At 41.6% G+C, this 26,790-nt stretch overlaps 1 protein-coding gene across 1 annotated transcript in view; it reads left to right on the top strand.

Moving 5' to 3' along the window:
• FAM169A (family with sequence similarity 169 member A) overlaps positions 1-26,559 on the top strand; it is a 41,867-nt gene extending 15,308 nt beyond the window's left edge. Inside the window, exons 4-10 of the mRNA XM_068143351.1 lie at positions 2,352-2,451; positions 10,525-10,610; positions 11,170-11,344; positions 17,775-17,957; positions 20,324-20,452; positions 24,355-24,422; positions 25,414-26,559. Coding sequence (XP_067999452.1) covers positions 2,352-2,451; positions 10,525-10,610; positions 11,170-11,344; positions 17,775-17,957; positions 20,324-20,452; positions 24,355-24,422; positions 25,414-25,647 — 975 coding nt within the window. The 3' untranslated portion in view covers positions 25,648-26,559. The remainder of the gene's footprint in view (positions 1-2,351; positions 2,452-10,524; positions 10,611-11,169; positions 11,345-17,774; positions 17,958-20,323; positions 20,453-24,354; positions 24,423-25,413) is intronic.
• The last annotated feature ends 231 nt before the right edge of the window (positions 26,560-26,790 follow it).

Consider the following 26,790-nt stretch of genomic DNA (forward strand, 5'->3'; position numbering starts at 1 on the left):
GCCTTTGATAGATAGTATTAATAGTGTCTGTGCCACTGCTTTAAGGTCCATCCTGAGCCACGTGAGGGGAGTGCACTGGAGAGGACTGAGCAGACCTATTAAAAATTCTGACTTCAGTCAGCCTAGGAAACCGTTTATTCTGGGTATTTTCTAGATCATAAAAGATGTGCTGGGCTAACTGTTACTGGGCTATCAAACCAATAAATGGATGAGTTGAAGTAATTGTTTGGAATATGTTGGCTTTTTTACAATTTAGGAAAACAATCTGCAGTATTTTCCAGAAAAACACTGAGGTGGGCGGCTTCATCTTTGAGGGTGATTGTAACCAGCTTTTAATACTCTTTTAATGCCCTCTAGTGGACCATGTAGGGTTAAATACAAACAACCTGAACATGCAAAGATTCCATATCCCTCAGTTTAGGATGTCTGTGTTCCTCCTCCAGCCTTTCATGCTTGATTGTACTGTTAGAGACTCATTTGCTGTTCTGTTAGAAGTGAGGGTGAGTTAAAATCCCAGGCAGTGCTTTGTATGTTCCTGCAGGAAGAACACGGTGAGATCAGGTAAAGGTGGACTTCTGGCTTTTGATTCAGAACTCTCTTGATTTTTGTGGCTTGTCATCAGACCTTAAATAAATCACATGACTGCTTTGAGTCTCATAGCAACACATTTCTTCTTGCATTCATTTAATTCAGGTCTAATCTAATCTGCAGTCAAACAGCTAGTCAAGGGCATGAGTAATGGTAATGTTCTTTCTGTATTTTTTTTTCTTTCTTATGCTCTATAATAAATAGTTCAAAGAATGTTGATATTTGGTAATTAACAATAAATTAAATGCAATAAGATAAAGCTCCTATCCCCAGAGAACGTCTCAGCTAACACTCTATTATATAACTATAACGTGAAGGAGGATGATTTTGGTGTCTGAATAATGGCTGCACTTACCAGGTTTTTCTTCCCTCTCTGCATCTGAATGAGAGCAGGTTTCAAGTGGCAGGAGTAGCAACCACGAATAATTATTTAGCAAGTGTTAAGTGGCTGTCAGCCCACTTGCTCAGGTCTCAGAACTTCTTTTTGGTATGGCATGGTCTTCAGTCAAGCATTCAGTACACAAATAGCAAGGATTATTGCAAGTCAGGGTGGAAGTGTCTTGGCAGCTTTCATACACAGAAGGCTATGCTTGGCTCATGCTGGTGGTGTTAGCACCTGCAAAAGAGCAAGTTACCTTACAAACCAAAATAACAGTCATAGCAGTATTGGAAATAGTACTGGCTTTTTGTTCCAGCAATGCTCCCAGGTGCCACAATGACATTGATGCTGTTATATTGAGGCATGCAAAATGTGGCTGAACCCCCAGAACAGACTGAGACTTCAGAAAACTCATAAATACAGATTTCAGGCAGTTTTCAAGTGTTTTTTCTTGGAGTCCAGTGTTTGCATAGATGATCCCAGGATTCTGGCACTCATAAACTAGTGAACACTGCTTTCAGCTTGAAGTTGTTATCTTGAATAATCCATATTCATAGTATTCCTTCCATGCAGTGAGAAATATTAAATGTGTCACGTGACTGATTTGAGTTTCATAGCAAACTGACAAATGGGGGCAATTAGAGAGAGGCACACCCACACACACACAATGGACCAGATTTTTGAAAGCACAGTACATACTGTGCTGAATTATACACGCTCTTTGCCTGTACCTAAACTTACATGAGAGCATTTGCAATATTCATATGGAAATCGTCATCTCCACGCATATAGAGCTGTTTGAGCGCAGTCATTTTGTGTTTATGTGCCACATCAGTTGGAAGTTTGGTCTAAGACTGAGAGCTTGAGAGCTGCATTTCGATTTTAGCTTTGCCTGCAACATAACCACCTTGTGCCAATTATCTACCCTCCCTGTGCCTCGCAGATAAACTGCCCAGGCACTGCCCTAATGCTTTGATACTCCCTGTACCCTGAAGCTTAATTCATTGTTTGCAAAACACCACAAATACTCAGCTGGACGATGCTGTAAGAAGCACAAGTTGTATTTGCTTTTATTTGATGTCTGATCTTTCATAACATCATTTGTCTGCATGTAACATTGTTCAAAGCCAGGTTGTGAACTAGTCATAAGAAGTCAGTACTAAGGTCTTCCCTAACTTGGGTAGCTTGATTTCTTTAAAATTAACTTTACTTTTCTTAACACATTATGTGTGTTTCAGTGCCTTGGAGTTCAGGATTGAGAGGCTGTTGTGCTAAGATTGTACTATAAATGTTAGTAAAATATATTGTGAGTGAGTTCTAACACATTAAATACTTCTTGTGAATGTTGCAGTGCAAATGGCTACAGGGCTTGTTTGTGTTTTAGGTTAAGCTTGAAGATTCCTCTGTGTGTTTTGTCCCTCTCTACCGAAATAATCCTGCTTGCAAAGTGCTGCTGTTAACTGATCCAAAGGATAAAGAGACAGGTTAGAATTGGTCAAAATATTTTGCTATTGTACTTCATTTATTTTAAAGATGGTCTGCTTGTTTATGTATTGAAATATTTTGGGGTCTGTTTTGAGCACAAAATAAATTCAATTTACCTGTCAGGGGTTTGTGTTGGTGGGCTACTGATGAGAGGGGAGGGCTGACAATCAGGGCTTCTGAATCCTCTGTGTAACTATTGATACTTGAAAAATCACCCTGGGTAAATGTTATTCTTTCTGTGTTTGTGACATTTTTCTAGTTCTAATTTCACTGAATGTGAAATGCAGTGCATTATAGTTTGGATAGAATGCTGAAATCCTTAAAGAAGAGCAAATAGAGGTCTTACTGACTCTTAATCATATTATTTTTACTTTATGGTATCTTCAGTCCTAGGTTTAATTGATTCTGTTACCAGTACTGAAGAGTGAGGAGTAAATCTGGAGTGAAACCATGCTCAAGAATTGAGTTAAATCAATTTTATTTGGCAGTTTTGCCTTGCTCACTACTAGTAGTGCTGGTGCTTTCCTGTTACAGCCATGTGTCAGCTGGACAGGGATACACTACAACTGTGTGACAGGCAGTAGAAGTCAGCATGTGCTTGCTGGTGTTGCATGAGTCACTGCTTAGAGCATCAACAGGTTATTAAGATTTGATCAATAACTGTAGCTAAGTTTTATCTTGCTGTTGTCAGGATCACAGTGTTACCAAATATGGCAAAGAAACTCTCTCAGGCCGATGCAGCATTCTTCTGAATTCATCGCCAGCATAGGGAGATCAATCCACCCAAACGTGTCAAATGAGCATTGTAAAGAGAATGCATGTTGACATTTTGTGCATAATCACTGATTTTCCAATAACTAATCAGCATATTCACATGTTTTCCTGGACCTCATTCATATATGCAACCGACACCTTGCTCATGCCCCTTAGCTTGTTTAGCATGATTCTCATATCTCATCAGCTTGACTAGTTTGCTTCCCTGTATCTTCCTGTCTTTACATACTTGATTGCTCAAGTTCCTTACCTTGTCAAGCTCAGCAGTCCTCATCCAGCCTCTTCCTAAACAATTCCAGTGATGGTAAGTCCACCACCTCCCTGGACAGCCCATTCCAATGGCCAATCTTTCTTTCTGTGAAGAGTTTCCTTCTAACATCCAGCCTAAACCTCCCCTGGCACAGATTGAGACTGTGTCCTCTTGTTCTGGTGCTGGTTGCCTGGGAGAAGAGACCAACCCCCACCTGGCTACAACCTCCCTTCATGTAGCTGTAGAGAGCAAGAAGGTCTCCCCTGAGCCTCCTCTTCTCCAGGCTAAGCAACCTCAGCAACCTCACAGGGCTGTGCTCGAAACCCCTCCCCAGCTTTGTTGCCCTTCTCTGGACTCGTTCCAGCAAGTCAACATCTTTCCTAAGCTGAGGGGCCCAGAACTGGACACAGTCCTCAAGGTGTGGCCTAACCAGTGCTGAGCACAGGGGCAGAATGACCTCCCTGCTCCTGCTGGCCATGCTGTTTCTGATGGAGGCCAGGATGCCATTGGCCTTCTTGGCCACCTGGGCACACTGCTGGCTCATGTTCAGCCTACTATCAACCAGCACCCCCAGGTTTTTCCTTTTCTAAAAGGATAAGCTATAAACTATGCCTGAAAAGCTTTAATGGCCAGTATTCTTCCTCCAACAAAGGCAAAGCAAACATATTTAGTACTGTATGTAAAGTTCTCAAATGTGTCATGTAACAATCCCACGCCCCTAGAACAGGTAATATTAGAATAAGTGAGTGTTCTTAGCTCAGTCCAGACCCTGTAACTGGGAAATTTCTTTGTAAGGACAAAACCCAGATTCAAATCATCTGTGGTTAGAGGTAGATTCTGCAATGTTTTCCGGGTCCTTTTACATATGATTTCAATTGGACATTTGCTAATGGGTTGTGATTCACATAGGTGAATGTAGGAGACTTTTCCAAGTTACTAACCTAGTCAAGAGACTTTCTGGTCCCTCTAAAACTATTGATAGAGAATTGTTGTCCTTCCATGAATTTATGTATTCCATTCACACTTTTCTGAAGAGAGATGGTCACTGGTGTGCCAAAGGAGAGAAGTGTCTGTGTGGGACAGCAGACTTGCTCTCTGAGTGCAGTTGTGTACCTACTGACTCGTGCTAACAATGTGCTTAAAACCAGCATGAAGTTAGTTTAAGCTGTATGACAGGAATGGAAGTCTGTGACAACTCCAATGCAAAAATAAACAATTATTAAATAAATGCAGGTGAAAGCAGTGCATTTAGCACACAATTTGAGTTAAATTATCTAATAGTATTAGGAACAACAAGAATTAATGAGATACATGTACACAAGGGAAAAATAATTTCCCACAGGAACATCTCAAACAAGTCCAAAATGAAACCTAAATTATATGATGGCTATCTACATTAAAAGCTTAAACCTAGCAGAATAAACACCTTATTATGTTATAGGCAACAGACTGACTGGCTGCTGTGACCCCCTTGCAAAACTTCAGCTTGAGTCACCAGCCCACAGTCACAGAAGTAGTCACAGGGATCAGCGAGTCTGGTTATTTAAGTAAGGCCTATATCATCTGGCTTTTAATATTTCCTTTCAAAGGTATGATTTAAAGGATTTTACTGGAAGTTCTTTGTTCTGGATTTTATATGCTATAAACATGTGGCCACACATTGAATCTGACTGATGAGGTTTTTTTCTGTAGATCAGTTTTAATAGTTTTTATGAGTTCTCAAAAGTCTGCTGGGGTGTGTGTATGTGTGTGTGCATACCTGGACGTATGGGTATATACACTTGAGGAGTTTTGTCCAACTATTTTCCCACAGTTCAACGGACTGGGAATTGACTCTTAAGGCAGTAGAATGTCTGAATAGAAATAGAAAGAATAGAATAGAATTACCCAGGTTGGAAAAGACCTTTGAGATCGAGTCCAACCTATCACCCAACACCATCTAATCAACTAAACCATGGCACCTCCAGTGATGGTGTGTGTGGCAAGTCTGTCTGGATTTGCTTACCTGTATGACCTTTTGTTGTGACTAGTGAACAGGTCAAATTGTTTCAAAACCAGTCCCTTCACAGAAGAGCAATATTTATTAACTTAGTCACTGTTACTGAAGGAGATGGGCAGAAAGTTAAAACACTAAATGGGTTGCATGATTTTTTTCCCTCTCTTGAGGAAAAGCTTTTCTTGTGAACATGAATTTCATGCAGACAGGAAAGGCAAACAATCTTCTTGTAGCTTTTTTTTGTCCTCCTCTTTTTCTCATATGCTGCCAGGAGCATCTGCATTTTAGTTTTACTTCACACCAGGGGTGTTCTTAGGAGCAAATTTTCTGGTTGTCCCCATGTATCATGCTTCAGTTCATATCAAGTAGTGGTCTCAGAGTGGATGAACTGGATTGCTTTGGGCTGAAATGAAATTACAAGGAGCAGTCCAGAAGCACACTGGTATACTCCAGCCTCTATTGGGCTTTTAGTTTTCAACACCAGGCTACAATTTGTGAATGTTAGGTTCTCTGCACCAGAGGTTTTAGTCTGTGAATTCAGTTTGTGTTAGTCTTGTTATCACCAATGTCATCCACAGATACTTTGTCTTGCAATTCCTTTGCACATTTCTGAAGTTCACTGGAGGAACGCAGCCAAGGGCGTCCCAGGATATGCCAGAGTACAGGTGTTTTATTGAGAAGCAATTGAAAACAGAGTGGAAATGTAGTTAATAAGTGTGTAGGGCATTTTCAGTTGTGTACCTCTCAGGTCCTTCTGTGGTGATGAAACAGCAACAAGCATTAGAATCCTCATTGCTTGGTTTTGTCACAGCTCAGGTGATGCTCTGGGAGCATATCTTGCTGTTCTGAAGAGGCACAACCTTTCTTGGCTTCAGTGGTTCTACTGACTGGTCATTACCAAAAATCCTAGGTAGAGACTTTGCAGTTTAGTTTTCTCCAGTTCTGTCCCTGACATGATTAGTTCCTTCAGTTGTGGTCCAACATCTCCACTTTTGCTCCTGGTGGCTCCCAGGCATCCCTCACCCCCTAAAATGAACTCTGTATAAATCTTTGTCAGTTACTGGGGTTAACCACACACCTGGGCAGCACCTTAATCTCAGTGGGAAAGCTCTATATACCTTTTATGTCTTCTGTTCACATGTGATGGGATTTCCCCTTTCAGCCTCATTTCTGTTTATATCTGTAGTCGTTAAGTGTTACATAGATAAAATGATGTATGTAATACTTATGCAACAATATCCAGGCTAATGTATTTCTTTTCCCCTCAATTCCAAGAAAATACTGTCTAGCTAAGAATTTTTGTTTGAAATTCTAATACTACAGACTCTGGTAAAACACTTAACAGCTAGCTACAAGTTTGCCTGTGAAGAGCTTGAAAGTTTGATGACATTTCATTATTATTTAATATAGGTTAAAGGGGGGTTGATTCCAGCACTGAGATTTATATCTAATCTTGATCAGTTGGGCTGTCCAGAAGTAATGTGTAGCTTGTAGTTTGAAATGCCCTGCATATTTCAAAGAGAAAGTGGATGTGGTAGCTTTTCCATAGGGCTTGGTCTTGGTTGGGTGCATTTTTAATTTATTTTTGATGGGCTGAGTATTCTGTTCTGTTAGTATATCTGTACAGATATTTTTATGAGCATGTAAATTGTGTTGTAAGGGCTTACAGAGCGTAGCATGGGTGATTAACGTCTTTATAACACTAAATAAACATACCCTATTGTGCCACTTTCTGTGTGCTGTATATAATAATTTACAATAACTGTTAGATGCCATGGAACATTTATCACAAGACATTTGCTACAAGTCACTGAGTAAAACTTGAATTGTAGAAGAAAGTGTAATTGGCTGCAGGAAAGATATCTGTCTTAGGTACTTGAACGGCTGCCATTGCTGCAGCATCTGCATGCCTCCCCAGCTTTAATGTATTTGTTTTGATAAGGCTCTTAGGAGAGAGAAATGATCCTTTTTCATCTTAAAGACAGGAATGTGGGGAACACAACTATTCAGTGTATGCCAGTGCTGCAGAATGCAGTTCAGTGTGGGATCTCTGAGCCTGCTATGTTACACGGAACTGCTTGTTGGAGTAATTTACCATTCTCCTCTTCCAAGATGGAAATTTGGCAAAAGCAGCCTCTCTAAGTGTGCCATCCATCTGAAATACTGCTACAATTAAGGTAAAGGTGACTTTTTCTAAGGCAAAGAACCTAGTGCATTCTGTATTTATTAAACAGACTCGAGTGGCATCTCTCGTATATAGCTTGTGACTGAGGGATGCCATTCCAGCGATTCAGACAAAGGCTGGGGAAAAAGAAGTCCCAAGCTTGATGCTGGCTTGTTTGTCGTGGTTTGGGGTTTGTTTGGTTATTTTTGGTTGGGTTTTGTTCTTTTTTTTTTTTCTTTCTTCTTTATGTGTAGAGTCATGATGTGCACATTTCATTCAAATAGTTGCACACCAGTGTGGGAACATTTGGCCAGCACAGCCTAGAAAATACAAATATAATCAAGGCCTGTGCTGGGAAGGGATCCATGTTTGCCTAGCAAAAGGAGACATTTCATAATCACAATTGCATTATGCTTAGTGTGTAATTCAACTCAGTGTTTCTTGGTGCTGCGTTCCAAATACCCGTAGTGGTATGGAATCGTGTGCTTCACAGCCTCTCAGCTTCTTGCAACACTCTGAACGTTTGCCTGACTGCAAGCAAAGTGCTGAGGTTCAGCAGGCTAGTGCTTCCAGGACAAGCCACCCAGCTGGGCATGGATGAGCACCATTAGTTGTGATCTGGAATGTATTGGACTCAATCCATTGCACGCCGTTGCGCAATCGCAAGATCAAGCACATCGAGTCTTGCAGCCCCGTGGTCATTGTAATCATCTGCATCATGATTCAGAGGGTTTAGGTGGTGTGTGTAACTTACTGTTGGCTATAACTTGGTCTCTGATGAGGCGAACAAAACTGAATGTCATGGAAAGAACAAGGCTGGGTAAGAAGAGTGAAGGAACATGTGGTCTCACCAAATATGTTTGCATTTGAAATAATGTTGCTCAAAGTTGATTATAGAATGAAAATGGGAATGTGGGGAAGCATGGAAGGATTTAACTGCGGACCAGATGTTGACTTGAAAAATTATAACAAAAAGCTAAGTACATATGTTTGTGTGAAATCTGGAGGAATGTTTTTCCCTCAAGGAAGACATCCATATAGATAAGGTTGCTCAAGTAATGTGATGTGACTGTTGCTATGTCAACTAGTGTTCTTTTCCACAGATTTAAATTATTGAATAGCACTGTAAATGTTCTATAAAAGGAGCTCCTTAGAAGATGGTTTTGCAGCTTCCTGTTTTCCTCAAAGATTTCAAAAACTTTTCTGACCTTTACTGAGGGTCTTAAATGTGTCTGATCTATGTGCCAACCTCTCTGGAGCTCCTGTTAAAGTTAGTGTTTGGCCCATTATGCCCTGTTAGTGTCTGACTCAGCTCCCTTTGTCACTGTGTGTTTCATGGATGCGTAACAGCGCAGCTACTGCTCGTTTGAAAGCAGAGTGAAGGGAGTGAGGGCACAAATTGAATCCATCACAGAAAGGGTATGAAACTCCCATGCAAGTAAGTGCATAACATTTAATGAATTGAATCTGGTGCTATAAACAGGCATCTGCCCTTGCGTGCAATGCTTTCTTCATTGTTAACCCAGTACACAAAGCTTTTTGGCACATGCTTTAATAATTTAGTTGAAATATAAGTTAGCTAAGCAGAATCTCCTGCTTTAAAGCCAGTGGGAACTGGTTGAGGCTGAAGCAAAAAGGGAAACTATCCTGTGCATACCAGTGTCATTTATATAACCTGAGGCTAAAGCAGGTAAATGATGAATCCTGTTAAAGCCATTTCACTTCCTTGTGTGTGAGTTTCTCTAACTCATAGATGGTTTTTAACTTAGATTTGTCCCTAGTTGGGTAGCTTAGAAAACCAGTAGACTGTGCACTCTCTTAGAATTCAAGTCATGAATGTCATGCTGTTCTTTGCAGCACATTTCTCTTTTTGTCTAAAAATGGGGATATTAGTTGCCCTATTTGAAGATAGTAAAGTCATTGGTGTTCTTTGCCACAGTTTCAGAATTGCCTATGTCCTCTCTTGAGGTGGATGTCACCACTGTACAGACAATAAAAGTTCCTTTTACTGGAATATTTTGCTACTTGATGCATTGGTGATCATAAATGATCAAATTTCTGTGTTTTTTTAAACCACAATCTAAACCCTTAAAATCTGTTCTATAGCCATTGAAATTTCCCTTGAAATTGTAATGGTAAGCAATGAATTCTGTAGATGAACATGTAGGAGTAGGGCTTAAATACTTGTTTCTGCATATGTAAAACATTCAGGGAGGATGGGAAGAAGCGGGGTGCAAGTTTTGCACAGCTCCTACACAAGGACTTGACTTATATGTAGGCTTATCAAACATTTTTGCTTCAGGGCAAAATATATCTTACTTTTGTGGGTGTCTGTCTGTCCTTTATTGATAGAAACCTCTCTGTGTGCGTTTGAACTTCTGTGAGTATCTGTCCATGCAGAGATTTAGGAGTCTGTACTCTGTAAAGGTACAGATACATAGAAATTCTATTGCAAAGGCAGCTGAAAAGTGATTTCATAAAGCAGATATGAAAACTTCTGTGTTTGATTTGCATGGGTGGAATTACAGGCATGCGTGCATGTGAACAGGGTGTAGCACACTGTCCCAAATGCCACTGAAACTTACTGTGCTGCTGAACAGATGTTATGCAGAAAGTGCTTCAATCATATGACACATGAGTTGTCACACCCAAGTCATGTCAGTTGTGGAGAAAAATTACTTTCACTTGATGCCTCCTGTGGTACTGAAAGTGAGTATCACTTTCAGAGAAGTGAAACTGTAATATAGTTATTGGTCTGCTGTCTCACAGCAGGTCAAACTGGAGTCAGCTGGAGGGAGAAGTAGATCTGAGGCTGCTTGTAGAAAGGTTGGGAACCAAGTTAGTGTTTATTGCAGGTAATGTGTTCCCTTGTCTTTTTCTGTTTGTAGTTTTGGCTGTTTATCTGAACCAGCGTTGGTGGCCTGTTGAAGATGTTGTAAAGACAGCTGATGAGTCTAGAGATGGGCTGGTTTCGGTAAGGATGCTGGTTTGAACACATTTATGCTCAAACTTCCCAGCTAAGGTTCTAAGGTGTTTGGGACAGACTCTATTTAATCTTTGTTTTGATAGTGTCTTGGTAGGGTCTTGGCCCTCTGAAGTTCTTTGATACTGTGGCAAGAGAGGTAAGAGGGGAGAGATAACCAGCATAACATAGTGAATCCTCTCTTTATTTCACTTTTGGGTAAGATTAGATTGCCTTGATCCTGTTTGCAAACCTGTGACTAGTTTGCTATGACTACAGTCAAGCTACTTCACGCTGCTTTAGAATTTCTCTGTGACAACAGGAGATGCATCAAGCTGTATAAATTGTTTCTAAGTTATTCTATGTCCTCTGGTTACAGGGTGGAATACTGGGAAAACCTGTTTTTGTTATTATATCTGAACTAATTCCTGAAGTGTTTTCCCCAAATGAAATGTGTGCATTTCCTGACCTCCTCCTTTCCAGCCCTTGGTAATTGGGAAGCCTTTCATGAAACACAAAGTGCTATTCTCTGCTTCATTTTTATTTGGTCTGGTTGTGTTTGTTCTCTAAGGTCCAGACGTTTGGAGAAAGGATCGTCCTCTTTGTCCTGAACTGCATTATTTTTGGAATGTTGGAAGGGAGTTCAGCTAATGATGCATTCTTTCTTCCTCACTCTGCCACTGAGTGTGCCAAGATACTCTGGAGAAATGGTGAAGCTGTAGCCTTTTACTCGGTCAAGATGAAAGGTAAGGTCATTTTAGAGAGGCCTTTCCATTGGTTCCTAATGGCTACAAATGTAATCCTTTTGTTTATCTTTCAGTATAAATAATCCTGGCTCTCATTTACATTTTTATATCAAAGCTGTGTCAGAATGAATCTGGGGAACAAACCATCCCAGAACCTGGAAGTCATCCATATTACTTTCATTTAAACGTGATGGCTCCAAACTCTATTCTCCATTACACTGAATGATCAGAGGTACTGACTTGTGCCAGTAAAGTGTGTTTCAGTGCAGTCAAGGGGAAGGTTATACATCTAGGAACAAAGAATGTGGAGCCTACCCACAGAATCATAGAATCAGTAAGGTTGCAAAAGACCTCAGAGATCATCAAGTCCAACCTATCACCCAACACTTCATGACTAACTAAACCATAGCACCAAGTGCCACGTCCAGTCCCCTCTTGAACGCCCCCAGGGATGGTGACTCCACCACCTCACCTGGGCAGCACATTCCGGTGGCCAATCTCTCTTTCTATGAAGAACTTTCTCCCCACCTCCAGCCTAAACTTCCTCTGGCACAGCTTGAGACTGTGTCCTCTTGTTCTGGTGCTGGTTGCCTGGGAGAATAGACCAGCCTCCAGATTGGAGGGCTGTGTCCTGGAATGAATGATACCTGAAAGAAGGAGAACAGATCACAGTGAAAAACCAGTTAATCAGGAGAGCCTGGTGGTGAGAAGTGATGATATCCTTGGATGTGTGAGGAGCAGTGGCTGTGTTGTGTAGAGGAAGGTGTATGACCTAGGTCAGTCCTGACATGCTTTGTCCGCTTGTGGCACTCTTAGTTTAAAAGGTAATGATTAATTGATTAACATAGCATAGAAAAGAAACAAAATGTATTTGATTCTTTAGGAATATCTGCACCAGTACAAGTTTGTAGTAGTGCAGGTACATTGCTATTAAGAGTGGAAAAGGCTTCCTTAGAATACCTCCTGGTATGTAGTTGAGTACATATCCCCATATAGCATTTGTGGGTGTCATCTTGATTCCAGCAACTTAAATGTAGAGAAGGTTGTATCTTTGGAGGTAAATGCATTGCTCAAGTCATCCATCAGCTGTCACCTGTCCAAAAAGGACAGATGAAGAAAGAGCTTGCGAACTGTACAGATGCAGATTGCTTTGGATCCCAGGGAACAGTCTGATGATGCCTTCTCTAATACGGTCTCAAAGCCCAGTAACCATAAGAGATGTTGTGCTCTTCTGCTACCTTGGCATGTGCAAATCCTTCTTCACGCTTTGGTACACCACTGTGCTGGTACAATGCTCTTCAACCACCAAGTCTCAGCCTATGATAAAGGAATCTTGTTTAGCTATGCTTGTGCTGATGAACTGGTCTGTAACTGGCAAACACTTCAAATGCCATAGTACGTTTTCCTTTAAGTCCATAAATATTTCTGAGCAAAGCTTTGGGAAAGAAGCACTTACATGGGCTCTAATGATTCATGCTTCAATAAAATGGATTTGCACAGTAGCCTGTTACGGGCGGAGTATTGGCCGAGATGAAACTGTTTCTGAGCGAGCTGAGAGTCACAGTTTGGTTTTAAACCAGGTCCACATAAAATAGAAATTCTTCAAGTCCAGCTCTGTCAGCATCTGTCTTTTCTTGCCAGTGGTTTTCTTTTCTGGGCAGCTATATTTGATAGTTTTTGGCTTAGGTCACAAATTGCTGCAGTCCTTTGCCAGAACCTTTTCGGGAAGCTCGAAACTGATGTTTTGGCCTCCTTTTGATATTTTCTGTATGCATTTAGAAAATAATTCCTCTTTCTGAAGTTCTAGGGTTTCAGTTTCATATCAGTTGTGCTCTGTTTCTCTCTATGTTCTGGAAGAGCTATGGATTTATTAGACCTCAAGTAGAATGAGATAAATATCTTCTCTTAGAAGTTGTATTTCACACGGTCGTTCTAGATATTTTTTATCATAGTGTAAGTTATTTTTGCCCTCTTACTGTCCTGATCAGAACATTTAGTAGGGCCAGCTTTAAGTATAGGATGTTATACTGTGCTGTTACAGCTTCTGGTCCTAGGAAGAAATAATTTTCCTCTGTGCCTACTATGTGATTCTGACTGTCTCTTTCCACGCTCTGCAATTACCTGGCCATTCTTTATAGATTTATTTTCTTCAGCAGGTAATTGAGACTCTGGTGCTGATGTTGTATTCAACTGTATTTCTCATCTGTGGATTTTCCATTATCTGCAGTATGACAATAAACGTGCTTCAGTGGAGCCAAATAAGCCAGAGCTGCTCTGTGGAGCATGGCTCTTTCAAACATAAGTCATCTGGGTGAACTATAGAGATGGTGACCAAGGCAGAGAGAGTCTGTTCTAGCTTTGCTACAGATTTAGTGTGCTGTTACGCAAACTCGATTTTCAGTGGACTTCAGTGATTCCAATTAACTATCTTGGCAATGTTGTAAAGTCATTTCCATTTGCCAGTTCCTAGGTGGCCTGTACAAAGTGAACTTGGTAATTCTGGTCCAGTTCCACACATCTATCTTATGACCATTCTTAACTGGATCTCTTCTGATTGTCTGGTTAAAGAAGGACAGATGGTCTTGTGCTCCTGCTTTGCTTGGAGATGCAGTAACTGCAAGTCAAGGTGTCGAGACAATTTGGCAGCTAGTGACACTGGCCATCCTGCACCTGTTGTGTAGATGCACAGAAGACTCATTCTTCAAGGCTATCACTTTTCATGAGCATTAGACACCTTTATTAAACCAAAATTTATTCATGACTACAGAGATCATCAACCTAGCCTCTCTGGTATGTGCCTGTTCCTGTGCAATGATAGGCATGCAGCATTTACCACTGGGTACACTAAAGATTGATGAGATGTACTAAGCCACTAATAAGGCTGATAAGACACTTTGTCACGTGCCAAGATAAATGTCTCCAATTTTATCTCTGTCAGCGTCTTCCATATTAGACAGCTGAGGAGTTAGACCTCGCTGAACGCAGCTACTTAAAGGTACCACAGGAAATGACAGCTCCCTGTGCCTTTCTTTCAGGCAGCAGCCTGAAAATGAAGTATTTTGCAGAAAACCTTCATGTAGGTACTTCAGTTTTGATATATGCTTTGTATTCTTTTAAGAGTTTGCTTCAGATTTTTTTCATGGTGTGCCCTAAGTCTGTGTGTAAACCTCAAAAGAATGTCTTTTGGGTAGTGATGTAGGATTGATGACCACAGTTACTGACACTGGTTTTCGTACAATGAGACCATGCAGTTTCCTGAAAGTGTTTCTTTTCTGTTTACTGAGGACTAGTAATTACTGGAAGTGGACTTCTAGCACCTGCACATAAATGTCAGGATAGTGCAGAAGATTCAAATGCAAATAAATCAGTAAAGAAGTTGCAGGGTGCTGTAAGCCAAGAGTGTCTTAATTCCTTCAAGAATAAAACAAAACAAACCCCCTCTTCTATATACAGCTTTACTGTCCTTCTGTTACTGTTCCTAGAACACAGAGGAGCTGCCCACTTGCTGTACCAAAAGCAAGAGTCAGATTGGTAAGGCTTGTCCCTTCCCAAGCTTGTTGTGTCCTTTTTGTCAATCTTTAGTAGTGAAAATGTGGACAGAAGTGGTGGTCTCTGTGCTGAGTCAAACCAGCCTTAACAAAATTGGGGCCTGAGAAGGCTGTAAAACATGCAGTTGAACCAGGAGTGATGCATTGTTGGCTTCTCATTTACTCTTCAGAGGTGCTCCAGAACATGATCTGACTACGAAACTTCAAAGCTCATACAGAGTTTCTGCCTTCTGCTGCCCCAAAGCCTTAGAGATGGTGTTTGGAAGTGCCTGCCCAAGCTGCAATCCTTTTCACACCTTTCTTAATACCAGCCTTTGCAAATTTCTTTTAATACCTTAGTAGGCCTGGTGGTATTCTCTACAAATAATCACTAAAACATAATAGGATTTTATTTTTCTCAGGTTGCATACATTTATTTGAGGAAAAAAAGGAAAAGTTAACTCCAAATTGAAGCTAACCTGACAGACAATTAGCTGAAATCTTGTTGGATAATTGCTTTTGTCTCTCTCTGTTTTCTAGCAATAATGTTTTTAATGTGCATTTCTGAGGCAGACTGAAGGTTCTGACTGTAATAAAAATTAAATGGCTACATACCAGTCAAGACATGAATCCATTAAATTTTATTGAAGCCAGAGCCTTTGTTCCCCTTCTCACATACAAACTCACACAATGGGTTGACCTTGGGATCTATTCAGCAGAAATATTCCCCACCCTTTACACAAGCACTCAGCCTCCTTAAGGCCTGTCCAAACATGTGTGCGCCAAGCCAACTTGTTCAGCAGGGAAATAGTCAGTATGCACAACCCTGTTTTGTTTGGGTCTGTTGGATGTGGGGACTGGATTGTTTTTTTCTGGTTTGTGGCTCTTTGGGAATGTTAATGGCTGTCTGCTTTCCTGCCCTTGTAATATCTGTTTACCGTTTTGCCGGCTCATAAGTTGGTCATTTGGCACTCGTGACCTAACCAAACAGATCAAAGGCTTTCAAAGGGCAGACTCTGTGAGTACTTCCATCTCCAGTGCCAATGCCCTTATTTCCCCCGTCTCCTCCCTCACCTCAAACTCAGTCCGTTTGTGTGTTTCAACAACGAACCAGACCTCTGAATCAAATGGGTGAGAGCTGAGTGGTCAGTTCTGGGCCACCATCGGCTTACGGTAACTTCTTTGCTGTTGGATGGGAGCCAGAGACAGAATGGCCTTTGTTTCAAAGGTTGGTTTGTTTATTTTATTTATTTCACAGGGCTGTAGGCTATTGCTCCTCTAATATGTTTCCCAGGGACAAGGTGAAGAATGGTTTCATGGGTTTTGTATTTACAGTGCCTTTAGACATTACAAGCTTTTGTTGTCTTCTCAACACAAAATTAGGAGTGCAAACATAAATCACTCAGCTCCTGGGATTGCTGCACAGCAGTCTCATCAGGATTTATAGGAGGCAGACTATATGAGATAATAATAAACTTACAAGGACACTTGCAGCATGCAGAAATCCTGAAAGCTATTGACTTCATGAGTTTGTCCCTTTCTTAGAATGTGTGGTGCAGCACTGCTGGAATCCAACATCTCTGCCGGGCTGGCATCTAACACTGGGACTGGGGATATACTCATTTTTTGGCTCATGAAAAGAAAGTAACTACATATCATGTATTACAAATATTGAAAGGTTATAAACACCACCACAAACCTATCCTGTTCCAACAATGTGCTTGAACATGTGTTTGAAGTTAAGCATGTGCTTTGATTAAGCTGGAGCAGCCCAAGCCTGGATCTGAATGGATTGGTTATGTAGCTACATACTCTTGTATGGCTGAGTATGTGTGAGATGGATTCTTGCTAAATGTAGAGCTCCAGCCTTGACAAAGCGGGGTCTAGAATTAAGCACAGTCATGTACACTTTGCTGAATTGGCATCTCAGAGAGAGTTCTTCCTCTTTGGGTGGTCATTTGCCTTCCTGTTATGTGCTGAGTTGTTGGGGCTGCCCAGTTTCTGCTCTGATTCCTGAAGGAGGTGAGCGCTGGACTCCTTTCTTATGGCCCAGAATCCCTGCGAGTGTGAGCAGTTAGGGATCTGTTTTCAGTTTCAGGTGCAGCAACCCAAACACTTTGTGTGATTCTTTTACCAATAAAGGTTTGAAGATGACTCCTGGATATGTTTTGGCAGATAATTGAAGGAGAGAAATATTCTTTCATACAGTTGTCTACAGAATTTACTGGACTAGGGGATCAAAGACTATGCAGGACAAGGGTTGTATAACTTTCTAACTAGTAAAAGTCAAAAGGACGTATAAATAATGGGGCCAGTCAAGTCATTTAAGACTATTATCATACCATTTGAAAAGGCATAACAGCAATGTATTCAGAGGCCAAGAGAGCTTCTCTTCTCTCCCTGCAGTCATGAAATTGTTAGCTTGAACATTATTGGAAAGCCTTCCCCACCATCTGGCTGCATCTGACAGTTTGCATCTTCTGAGCTTTTAGATCATACTCCATTGTGTAGTTCAGTGGATTTCATAAAGAGAGTTTGTGGGATGATTTACCAGAATAGCCAAAAGCTAAAGGAATATACTGAGATTACATTCAGAATATTTATGCCTTGTTAGCTGTAGCCCAGTTATATCTTCTAATGAACTTGCCTGTCTATGTTACCTGCATACCTGGGTGGTCTGGAGTCTGGACAATATTATGGTGAGTCCTGGCAGCCACATTATGGACATCTTCTCAGTTTAATTGCACAAATCATCCTCCTGCAAGGTGACCTCAGTTGATGTCATCCTCATAATCTGCAGAAAGATATCAGGACAGTACTTGTGGCTAGAATCACACAGCAGTTAGTGCAACAATACCAATTGTGTTTTCAAATTCCTCTGTTTTTCACTTGTCTGCTTTCAGGGAGCCTTTGTGATGGCACAACCAGTCAGTGTTACTTGCTGCCAGTTTTGGATACTATATTTGTCCGGAGAAAGTACAGAAGAGGTGGCCTAGGGATGAAGATGTTGCATGATTTCTGCCAGTCTTTCATGGCTGAGGATGCCTTGGGGATCAGCTGCCCTATTTCTGCTGCCATGTATCAAGGTAAATCATTTGATGTGGAAATGTTAGGTAAGGGTCATGTATAATGTATAAATTTCAATATGGTCTTGGTAGGATTTTCTTAACTGTGTAAGAGTTCAGTGCACTCATCTGAACTGGACCATTGTTAGCATGCAATCAGTTACTTTTCTTGAGCCATCTGGCATATCCTATGGAAAGGTAGGCCAATATTTATGTAAGACAATGAGAAGCACAAACCTCATATTGCCTGACACTTTGCATTCTTATCTCAGTCTCTCTCAGAAATAGAACTGTGTCATTGCCCTAGACAGTGACTTACCCATTTTGTATGACACCAGAGGGGAAAGACTCAAAAGATACTGTCAAACCTACACCATGCACACAATGACCTTGTAGATGCTGCATGTGTAAGAAGTTCTGTTTAATAAGCCAAATACCTAGGCTCTGCTCAGTCATCCAGGCACTTGTTTTGTGTTGACTGTTGGAGCATTTGGCACTTCTAAAAGATCCCTGAGTAGTTTCTGTCTTCTCTGTGTTCAGGCTGAAGTTCTGGTTTTGCTGGTAAAATTTACAGCAAATCTCTGTCCTAGTATTTATAAACCTGTTCTCTTTAGAAAAGCATTTTCACCAAAGTTGCTCTCTCATGGCATGCAGTATTTACCATCATTTCTGGGGAGGTGTTTCTATTGATTGATGACTTCACAGACTTTCCTTACCGCTGTCAGCAAAATTGGAATTGGATCTGTTTTTTCTCTTGTTCAGTGTGTGCCACTGAACATACACAGATGTACCTCAATGCATACAAATGTACCCTAGGAGTTTCCAAGGTAATGCTGTTTCTAAATTCAGGAAGGTATAGTCCTGGTAACAGTCTTTCTCTTCTCTTGATAGTTTCCATTTTCCCTAAGGTAGGCATCAATGGTTTCGACAGTCTGGATCAGAAGGCTGTGTTGTTTGTATGTTAACACTAGCAATACATTGCAAGACTGTGCTGTCATCTCAGCTGAGTTTAGAGTGAATAGATTTGACTTGTAACTTGTTCCAATTAGGATTTCTGGGTACTACTTTTATAAAATGCTAACACTGCAAGGTAAATTTTGAATTTCCTTACAACCACCACCTCATGCTTTGACAAAAGGAACCAAACTTTTCCTCTAAATCTGTGCACTAAATGTGCAGAGTGTTCACTAGTACGTGCTGTAGAGGCTTAGGAGGAGGCAAACCCACATGTGTCAGCTGTTTCTGGTTTGGTATATGTGTTACTTTCTGTAACTTTTATGGAAAGAATTGAGTTTGGATTTCCTTGGGTGGAATGAATGACAGGGATCTGCTCGTTGCCATAAGGCAACTCTTTACATACCAAAATTAGGGGGTTTGGTTTGACATCCCACTGTCAAGCTCGCCTGAATGTTGAAGATAAATTGCCCATTCCATTCTATACTGTGATGAGCTACAATGGACAGAGGAGAGCATGAAAATAACTTTTTGTGTACAGATCAGTGTCTTAGTATAGCTGATGGAACTGATAGAATGATGGTTAAGGAAAATGCAAGAATCTCCCTGCAATTTTTTTAGCTGTTAATTCTACCTATACACCTCCTCTTGGCTCTGGAAACATCCTAAGGAAACCTTTAAATAAGACAGATTTCAGTTTGGGAGTTTAAGCAAACCTGAATTTGATCATTTATCCAAATGATCAGCTTGTACTGGCAGTGATAAGAATCTGTGGGAATGCTGTTTAAAGGTAATCATCCATCTGACCCAGGTACTCCTGTTACTTCTCTTAGTTCTTCCTCTTCCCTGTTTCGCACACCCAAAGAGGGAAACAAACTCCAGCAATGGCGTACAGGGTAGAGGTAGTAAATTGGAGGGAAGTATTTGCCCAAGAACAAACTGATCTAAAGGTTTGGTTTGTAACTAGAAGTTAGAGTAGCATTCTTAGTGGTTAAAGCTGGAAAATACTGAAAGAGCTTTCATCTCAGAGTAGGAGGGTGAAAAACCCTGCCTGCTGTTAGTCTAAAACCTGCTTAGTGCCTGGAGATAGTCCTGTAATGCAGTGTCAGAAAAAGTGGGCTGAGTAAGTAATTTCAAGTCCTGTATTTCTGTGCTCACAGGGAAGTAATCTAGTCTGCAGGAGATGGACAGGATCCACTTGTTCCTGTTTAGGTCATTTCACACAGACTTTTCCTAAAAGCTCCAGCTAAAAGAAAAAAGAAAGAAAAAAAGGGGTGGGTGGGGGGGGGGTGAGGAGATAAGGAGGAGATGAAAGGACTTCCAAGGGAACTAATGAAAGTATGTCTGAGAGAACTTCCAGGCTAGAATACACTCCTCCTTCCACTGTGTGTTTCATTCATTTGTGCCTTCAATCCTTGGTTTCTCCTCTTCAGTTTGTCAGAAGTTCTTACAGATGTATCCTGAGGAGCAGAAGCGACTATGGGAGGTAGAAGCACCAGGAGACTGGAGCCAGCGAATGAATGTCTGGTTAAAACTTCAGATGGAGTCATCCCCTTCAGGAAGTGAGTTAGAATAAACAACAATGTGAACTTGGCCATGTTAGTGATATAAAGATAAGGGATAAACCCAAGGGTGATAGTGGATAGGTGGTTTCTTTGTTTGCACATGTAGAAACTACTGAGTCTGCAGTCCAGTTCGTGGCTTTCTTCCCAGTAAACAGGACACTGCTTAGAAATTATGAGCTAATGAAATTGAGCTAGAGAGTGTCTGAGAGATACTGAACAAAGAATCTTGGCTTAAAGTGGCCCTAACTCCCCTTGCAGTGCACTTTCTGCAGGTCAGAAGTTAGCCCCAGAAGTTCCTGTTGCACCACAGTGTCTGGCTTAGAGAGAGGGGTTTATTTCTCTGAAATTGTTACAAAGAAGAAAGTTGTATGGCACATGGGCAATGTCTTTAATTACCTTCAGTTTGCTGCCACTGCTTGGATGGAAACACAGACATTTTCATTATGTTTTTTGGAAGATTTAAAGTACTCTCCTGTGGGGTAAATCCTTCTTGCTGGGAACCTACTTCATGAAAGGCAGCCACAGAGTAGGGAAACCTTTGGACGGTTCACATGGGGATCTTGTTGATGTAATCTGTTCAGCAAGCCTGGGGATGCAGACAGGTCCCTCTGCTGCATGCACACAAGCTGTGCTAAGCACTAGGTTTCTAAAGAAGGGGACCCATTGTCTCTTACTGGGAGGGCAGCAAGGAGTGCTACAGAACAAATTGCTCCTATGCCTTCCCACATCTGTCCTGCCTATCTGTCCTATTGGCTTGGAGACCTTCAGTTGAGGCACTGTGTTTCATCTTGTCTACAGCATCCAGCAGGAGAGTTTAGTCAGAATTTAGCCCTAGGCAGGGTTCCTCTGATGCCATTATATTTATCTTCCCCATGCTTTAAACCAACAGAAAGTGGTGTGTTGCTCTTTCCTTTAATCCATCTTGCTAAATTCAGCTTCTTAATGACAATTGAAGAGAACTATGATCAGATCAGCAAACAGAATGGGGCTCCTGGAGGGGAGTAGCCTTCCTTATTTCTTTCTTCTTTTTGCCATCTTCTACAAAAATAAGCAAAGAGAGACAACCCAAACTGTGGATAAATATAGTTTCACCAGAGTGGCTGTCAGCAAAAGCCTGGGAACTGCATTGGCCAGATCTTCTTCATGTAAACCAGGTATCTCATACCTACAAAAAGAGGAAGGAGGGAAAGTATCAGCCAGAAATGGGCATGTGTGTTTTTTCAGTTTACATGAATTGTGAATGGCAATGTGGTCTTAACAGTGGAAGGGAGCAGAATCAGTTTATTTGGCACTGAAAGACATAATAAACCCCTGCTTTTTAAATCATCTTCTCCACTTTGGTGCACAGCTCAATGGGCATCACTTTCATTTACACTGAGTGCACTGAACAGGCCTTTTCCCACCCATCTTCACTGGAAAATAAACCCACTATAAATTCATTATTTAAAACAGTTTGTAATACCTTTGGTCTATCTGTTTTACAAATGATATCTACTCCTGTGCTTGTGTTATCCCAGTACTGTGCATATCATGCACCCAGGGAAATACCAAGGGAGAGCACAGGACAGATAGGGCCTGCTAAAATTAGGGGGATTTTCCTGGTTTTGCTTTGAGCTGAAGGCAGCATCACTCCTGCGTAGCTCTGTCTGACAGTTGATGAGGAAATAACAAGAGCATTTTCCAGAGTTGCATGATATTCCTTAATAGTTCATAAAGCAGAAACATTTTCTGAGTGCAGGAATCCACTATTGTCTGACCCGGGGTGCTGCTTACCATACGTGTAAAGAGAAACCTGTGCTCCAGAGCTGTGGTGTGAGGACGCTGAGAGGAAAAAGATGTGGCCCAGAATGGGAACCACTGGAGCTGTACACTTACATGTTCCAACACAGATGGTCATTTAGATCTTCTGCAAGTTTGCAGATGACACCAAGTCATGCCTGAGGGATGTCCAGAGGGACCTGGGCAAACTAGGGAGAAAGGGGCCCAGGTGAACCTCGTGAGGGTCAACAAGGCCAAGAGCAAGTGCTTGCACCTGTGTCAGGGCAGTCCTAGGTATCGATGCAGGCTGAGGGGGTGAAAGGACCTGGGGATATTGGTGTATGTAAAATTGGACATGAGCTGGCAGTACATCTTTGCAGTGCAGGAGGCCAATGGTATCCTGGGCTGCATCAAAAGCAGATTGAGGAAAGTGATTCTGCCCCTCCGCTCTGGTGAGACCTCACCTGGAGTGCTGTATCCCACTCTGGGGTCCTCAGCACAGGAATGACACAGATCTGTTGGAGTGGGTCCAGAAAATGCCGCAAAGAGGATCAGAGGGCTGGAACACCTCTCCTGTGAGGACAGGCTGTGAGAGTTGTGATTCTTCATCCTGGAGAAGAGAAGGCTCCAGGGAGGCTTTATTGCAGCCCTTCACAGTACTTAAAGGGGGCCTATGAGAGAGAGTGAGACAGAAGTTTTAGCACGGCCTGTTGCAATAAAACAAGGAGCAATGGTCTTAGACTAAAAGAGGGAAGATTTAGACTAGATAAAAGGAGAGATGTTTTACACTGAGGGTAGTGAAACACTGCTGCAGGTTTCCCAGAGAGGTGCTAGGTGTCCCCATCCCTGGAAGCATTCAAGGTCAGGTCAGATGGGGCTCTGAACAGCCTGCCCCTGAAGATGCCCCTGCTCATTGCAGGAGGTTGGACTAGATGGCCTTTGAAAGGTCTGTTCCAACTCTGACTGGTCTATGATTCTATCTTTAGGGTGTCACTTGGGAACATAGTGCTTCATTCCTGCCTGCTCTGTTATGTAGAAAGCAAAACATGATGTAATTCAATATTGTCAGCCCCAGTCTGGTCTATGGCAACCACCATGAAAACAGACAAGTCTTACTCTGCTCTGATTTCTTAGATCCCTGCTGGCATTTGCAGTGCTCTGTTTTGGAACAGAATAGTTGAGAAGAAAAATTGAATATTCTGCCTTTTTTTGGGGCCAGTATTCAGGATTTAATATTATTGATGTTGTTTAAGATTTCTGCAATCATGAATATTCCAGAAAAGGTTTCTGTAACCCTGAAGTCAGAATCTTAAATTTTGCAAGGTTATGTGGCTGCATCTAGTGGCAGTACAGCTAAACTGCAGCACTGCTCTCTGCAGCTGGTCTCCATACATAGACATAGAAATGCACCCCCCCCCCCCCTTCTGCCTGCATGTGTACTTAGGACTGTAAAGATCAAGCTCTTTGGATGTTGCACGTGCATTTCTGGCTGCATGCATACACAGGGCTACAAACATCAAGCTCTCCAGCATGCTGTCACACGTTGCTGCCATCATTCATTCGGAGTTAATTCTCATTGTTTGCAAAATGGAGAGATTTATTTACAGCAAATAGCCTTAGTCACCTGAGCACTGTGACGTGTCTCTTCTGGGAACAGAAATCATTTAACTGGCTTGGTCCTAGGTGCTAAACCGACCAAGCAGTAAATGGAGCTGTTTTGAAGCAGTTTAGTCATATCCATGAAGCATGGAAACATGAACAAAACAAAACCAAATAAATTACAAAAAGAAGCAAGCTGAACAAGAATTAGAATCAATTTCCTAATCCTCTACTTGAATTCTTCAGAATACCTCTGTTTTCTGAAAGGCAGGAAGCAATATGGGTTTTCTGGGTATAAGAGATGAAGAGATGATCAATTTAGCACAACACTCAGGCTAGTAAAGACCCAGAGGTGTTTTGTCTCTAGCATAGTTGTTCATGTGAGGTTTTCGTGGTAGTGTCATTGGGCACCCTGGTTTGGTTAAATGACAAAAGCAAGGCAAGAGCTTTTTTTTTTCTGCTGTGCTTCTTAAAATTGCCATGGAAGTCTGCTAACATTTTTTACCATTTAATCTCTTCTGGGACAAAATTATTCACTGAAGAGGGCTCTCAGATGGAAAATGCTCAATGCAGTAAGCCCAGAGAATCAGCTGTGGACCAGGTGAATAAGGTAAAGTGATCAGTTTGCTGTTTTGTCACTTTAATTAGTGGTCTTTTCCCTTTTTGGCCATTGTGAGGTTTAACTATGAGACCATCACAGACAGCTATAGGTGATTTTGGTTTACTGCCCACAGGTTTATGAAGATAGTATTTATACATATGCATATAAGTGGTTTGTATAGCTAATTTATATAGCTCTAGTTGGTTGAGAGGTTAAAGGCTGCAGGATAGTTTTTGCTAAATGTTTTAGTTTGATCCTTGCTGAGATGAGGGAACTGTGACCAAGCTGGCATACAACGAATGCCAAGGTGTACCTATGCAGTGGCATTCTGAACTGAACTGTGGCTTTTCCTGTGCCTGCACAGGGCTTTGAGTGTGACACCTTTATAATGAGTAAGCCAAGATCTCTGTGGTTCTATTTCATCCCACTACTGAGCTGCAGATCTGACTGCACTTAGCTTTTTGCAGGGTGGAGGTCTGAAACAGGCCAAGATGTTTGAAAGAAGCCTAAATCTAGTTAGGGGATACATGTATCTGAGAAAACAAATCACAGTAATGAAGGTTTTTCAAGTAACAAAGAAAGAGGAGAGAGGAGTGGAAGCAAAACAAAGAGCTGTAGGGGTTGTTTCCCTGGCACATTTGGGTTGCCACACAATTAACTCAGTTTGTTTTCTTCAGACATGGGTCTCCTGGGGAAGCTGTGACAGCACCGGCCCCTGCGGTGCACGCTCTTGCGTTATGTGCTGTGGTCATGGCTGCAGAGCCCACCCAGCCAGATCAAGGCTCCCTGTACTCCCTGTTTGCTTTATGCTGACACTTCTGGGAACTCGGGAGGAGCAGTGGGAATGAAGCCTGATCTATACAAACAGTGCAGCTCGCTTTCTTGCCTTGCATGCTTATGGTGGCCTTGGGTGACAGAAGCATTTTCTGTTGGGATCAAGTCACTGCTTATGCTGTTTGTGTATAATTTGGTGCTCCCTCTGTCTTGCTTCTTATTTCAGGATGTTGAATCCGTTCATGGTGCTGAGAAAGTGGCAGGAGATGCTACAGAAATAAAAGACGACCCAGCAGCACAGAGTCTAAACTCAGCATGTCCTGAAGAAGAGGACTTAAAACATGGTGCAGGCAACGCTCAGCGATTCAGAAAAACATTCAGAAAAGGAGTCAGAAGAAGAGCAGGCCCTGGGGGCTTAGTGGGAGACAAGGCTGCCAAACAAGTTAGAATGGCACCATAATTGTACTTTTAAAAATCAGCAAAATCTCAGTGTGGCCTCAAAAATTGTGACTGTTCACAATTTTAATACTGGAGGCATTTCTTCAGGTAAGAGACAATATTTTTGCCAGACTCCTGTTCTCCATCTTGTGTTTTGTTTTAAATAAAGCTTTTGTTTCTTAATTGGCCTTTTTTTTTCTTCTCAGCAAGTAATTAAGTTGTAGTTGAGCCTGGTTATTTCCCTGCTCTGAAAAGGTTTTATTGGATTGCATGAGATGTCCAAAAGGGAATAATTGGAGAGCTTGTAGATACTGATGTATGAAGATATTTCTATGGAAACCACATCCTGCATTATGGAAGAGAGATACTGCAACACACGTTGGTATCAGAATGACAGCTGTAACCTTCCTCTCAAAGAGAACAATTGATCAGGAATTGTTTCCCTTGGAGTTTTTCTAGCAGAAAAATCTGCCTTAAACCCCATGGTGGACAGGCTGGCATATAAACTCCATTAACACACAAGTTTGATGCAGAAGAGAAGAGTGAACAAGCTAGAGGCTTTAAACAGCCTTTAAATTCAGGCACTGTGATCGTGCTGCGTGTAAACTCAGGCTGTAGAACTTTGTGTGGATTACATGTTCCATGTTTTATTTTCTGTAGGCTCCTTCCTAATAATTGGCACTTAGAAAGCTTGGATGTATAACATGTTTCATTAAATTACTCATTATATGGTTTGGTAAAGAAATTTTCCTATTTCAGCACAGGCTGGTTCTGTGTTAGATTTTGTGAAGGGTTTCTGAAGTGGGGAATGTTTAAAGCTGCAGTGTTGTAGTAATGATACCAGGTGAAGCACTGCAGGGTCAGATCTTTAGTCCAGTGGCAGAGGCGGCTTTGCAAAGAGGTAGGCAGTAGGGACTTGATGAGCCTGAAGAGATCCAGCAGCCTGTAATTCTGAAGTGGATACCTTGGAACAAGGAGAGGTGGCTAGTTCTTTCCAGAAAGAAATGCAGCATTGCCAAGGAGACAGTTCTGTGGGCAGGCACTGTAGGTACACTGGGGGGATGTAGATTTCCCCCCGTTTGGCATAATGGCTCACGCGTAGTTCTGTCACCCTCATTTTGTTTAGGGTTGTGATTTAACATAGCATTTACTCACGTATCCAAGT

The sequence above is a fragment of the Melanerpes formicivorus genome, unplaced genomic scaffold (genome assembly GCF_026170545.1).
Source record: "Melanerpes formicivorus ecotype bairdi unplaced genomic scaffold, bMelFor1.0.p_v2 SCAF_10, whole genome shotgun sequence".
In the NCBI taxonomy this organism is placed as follows: Eukaryota; Metazoa; Chordata; class Aves; order Piciformes; family Picidae; genus Melanerpes; species Melanerpes formicivorus.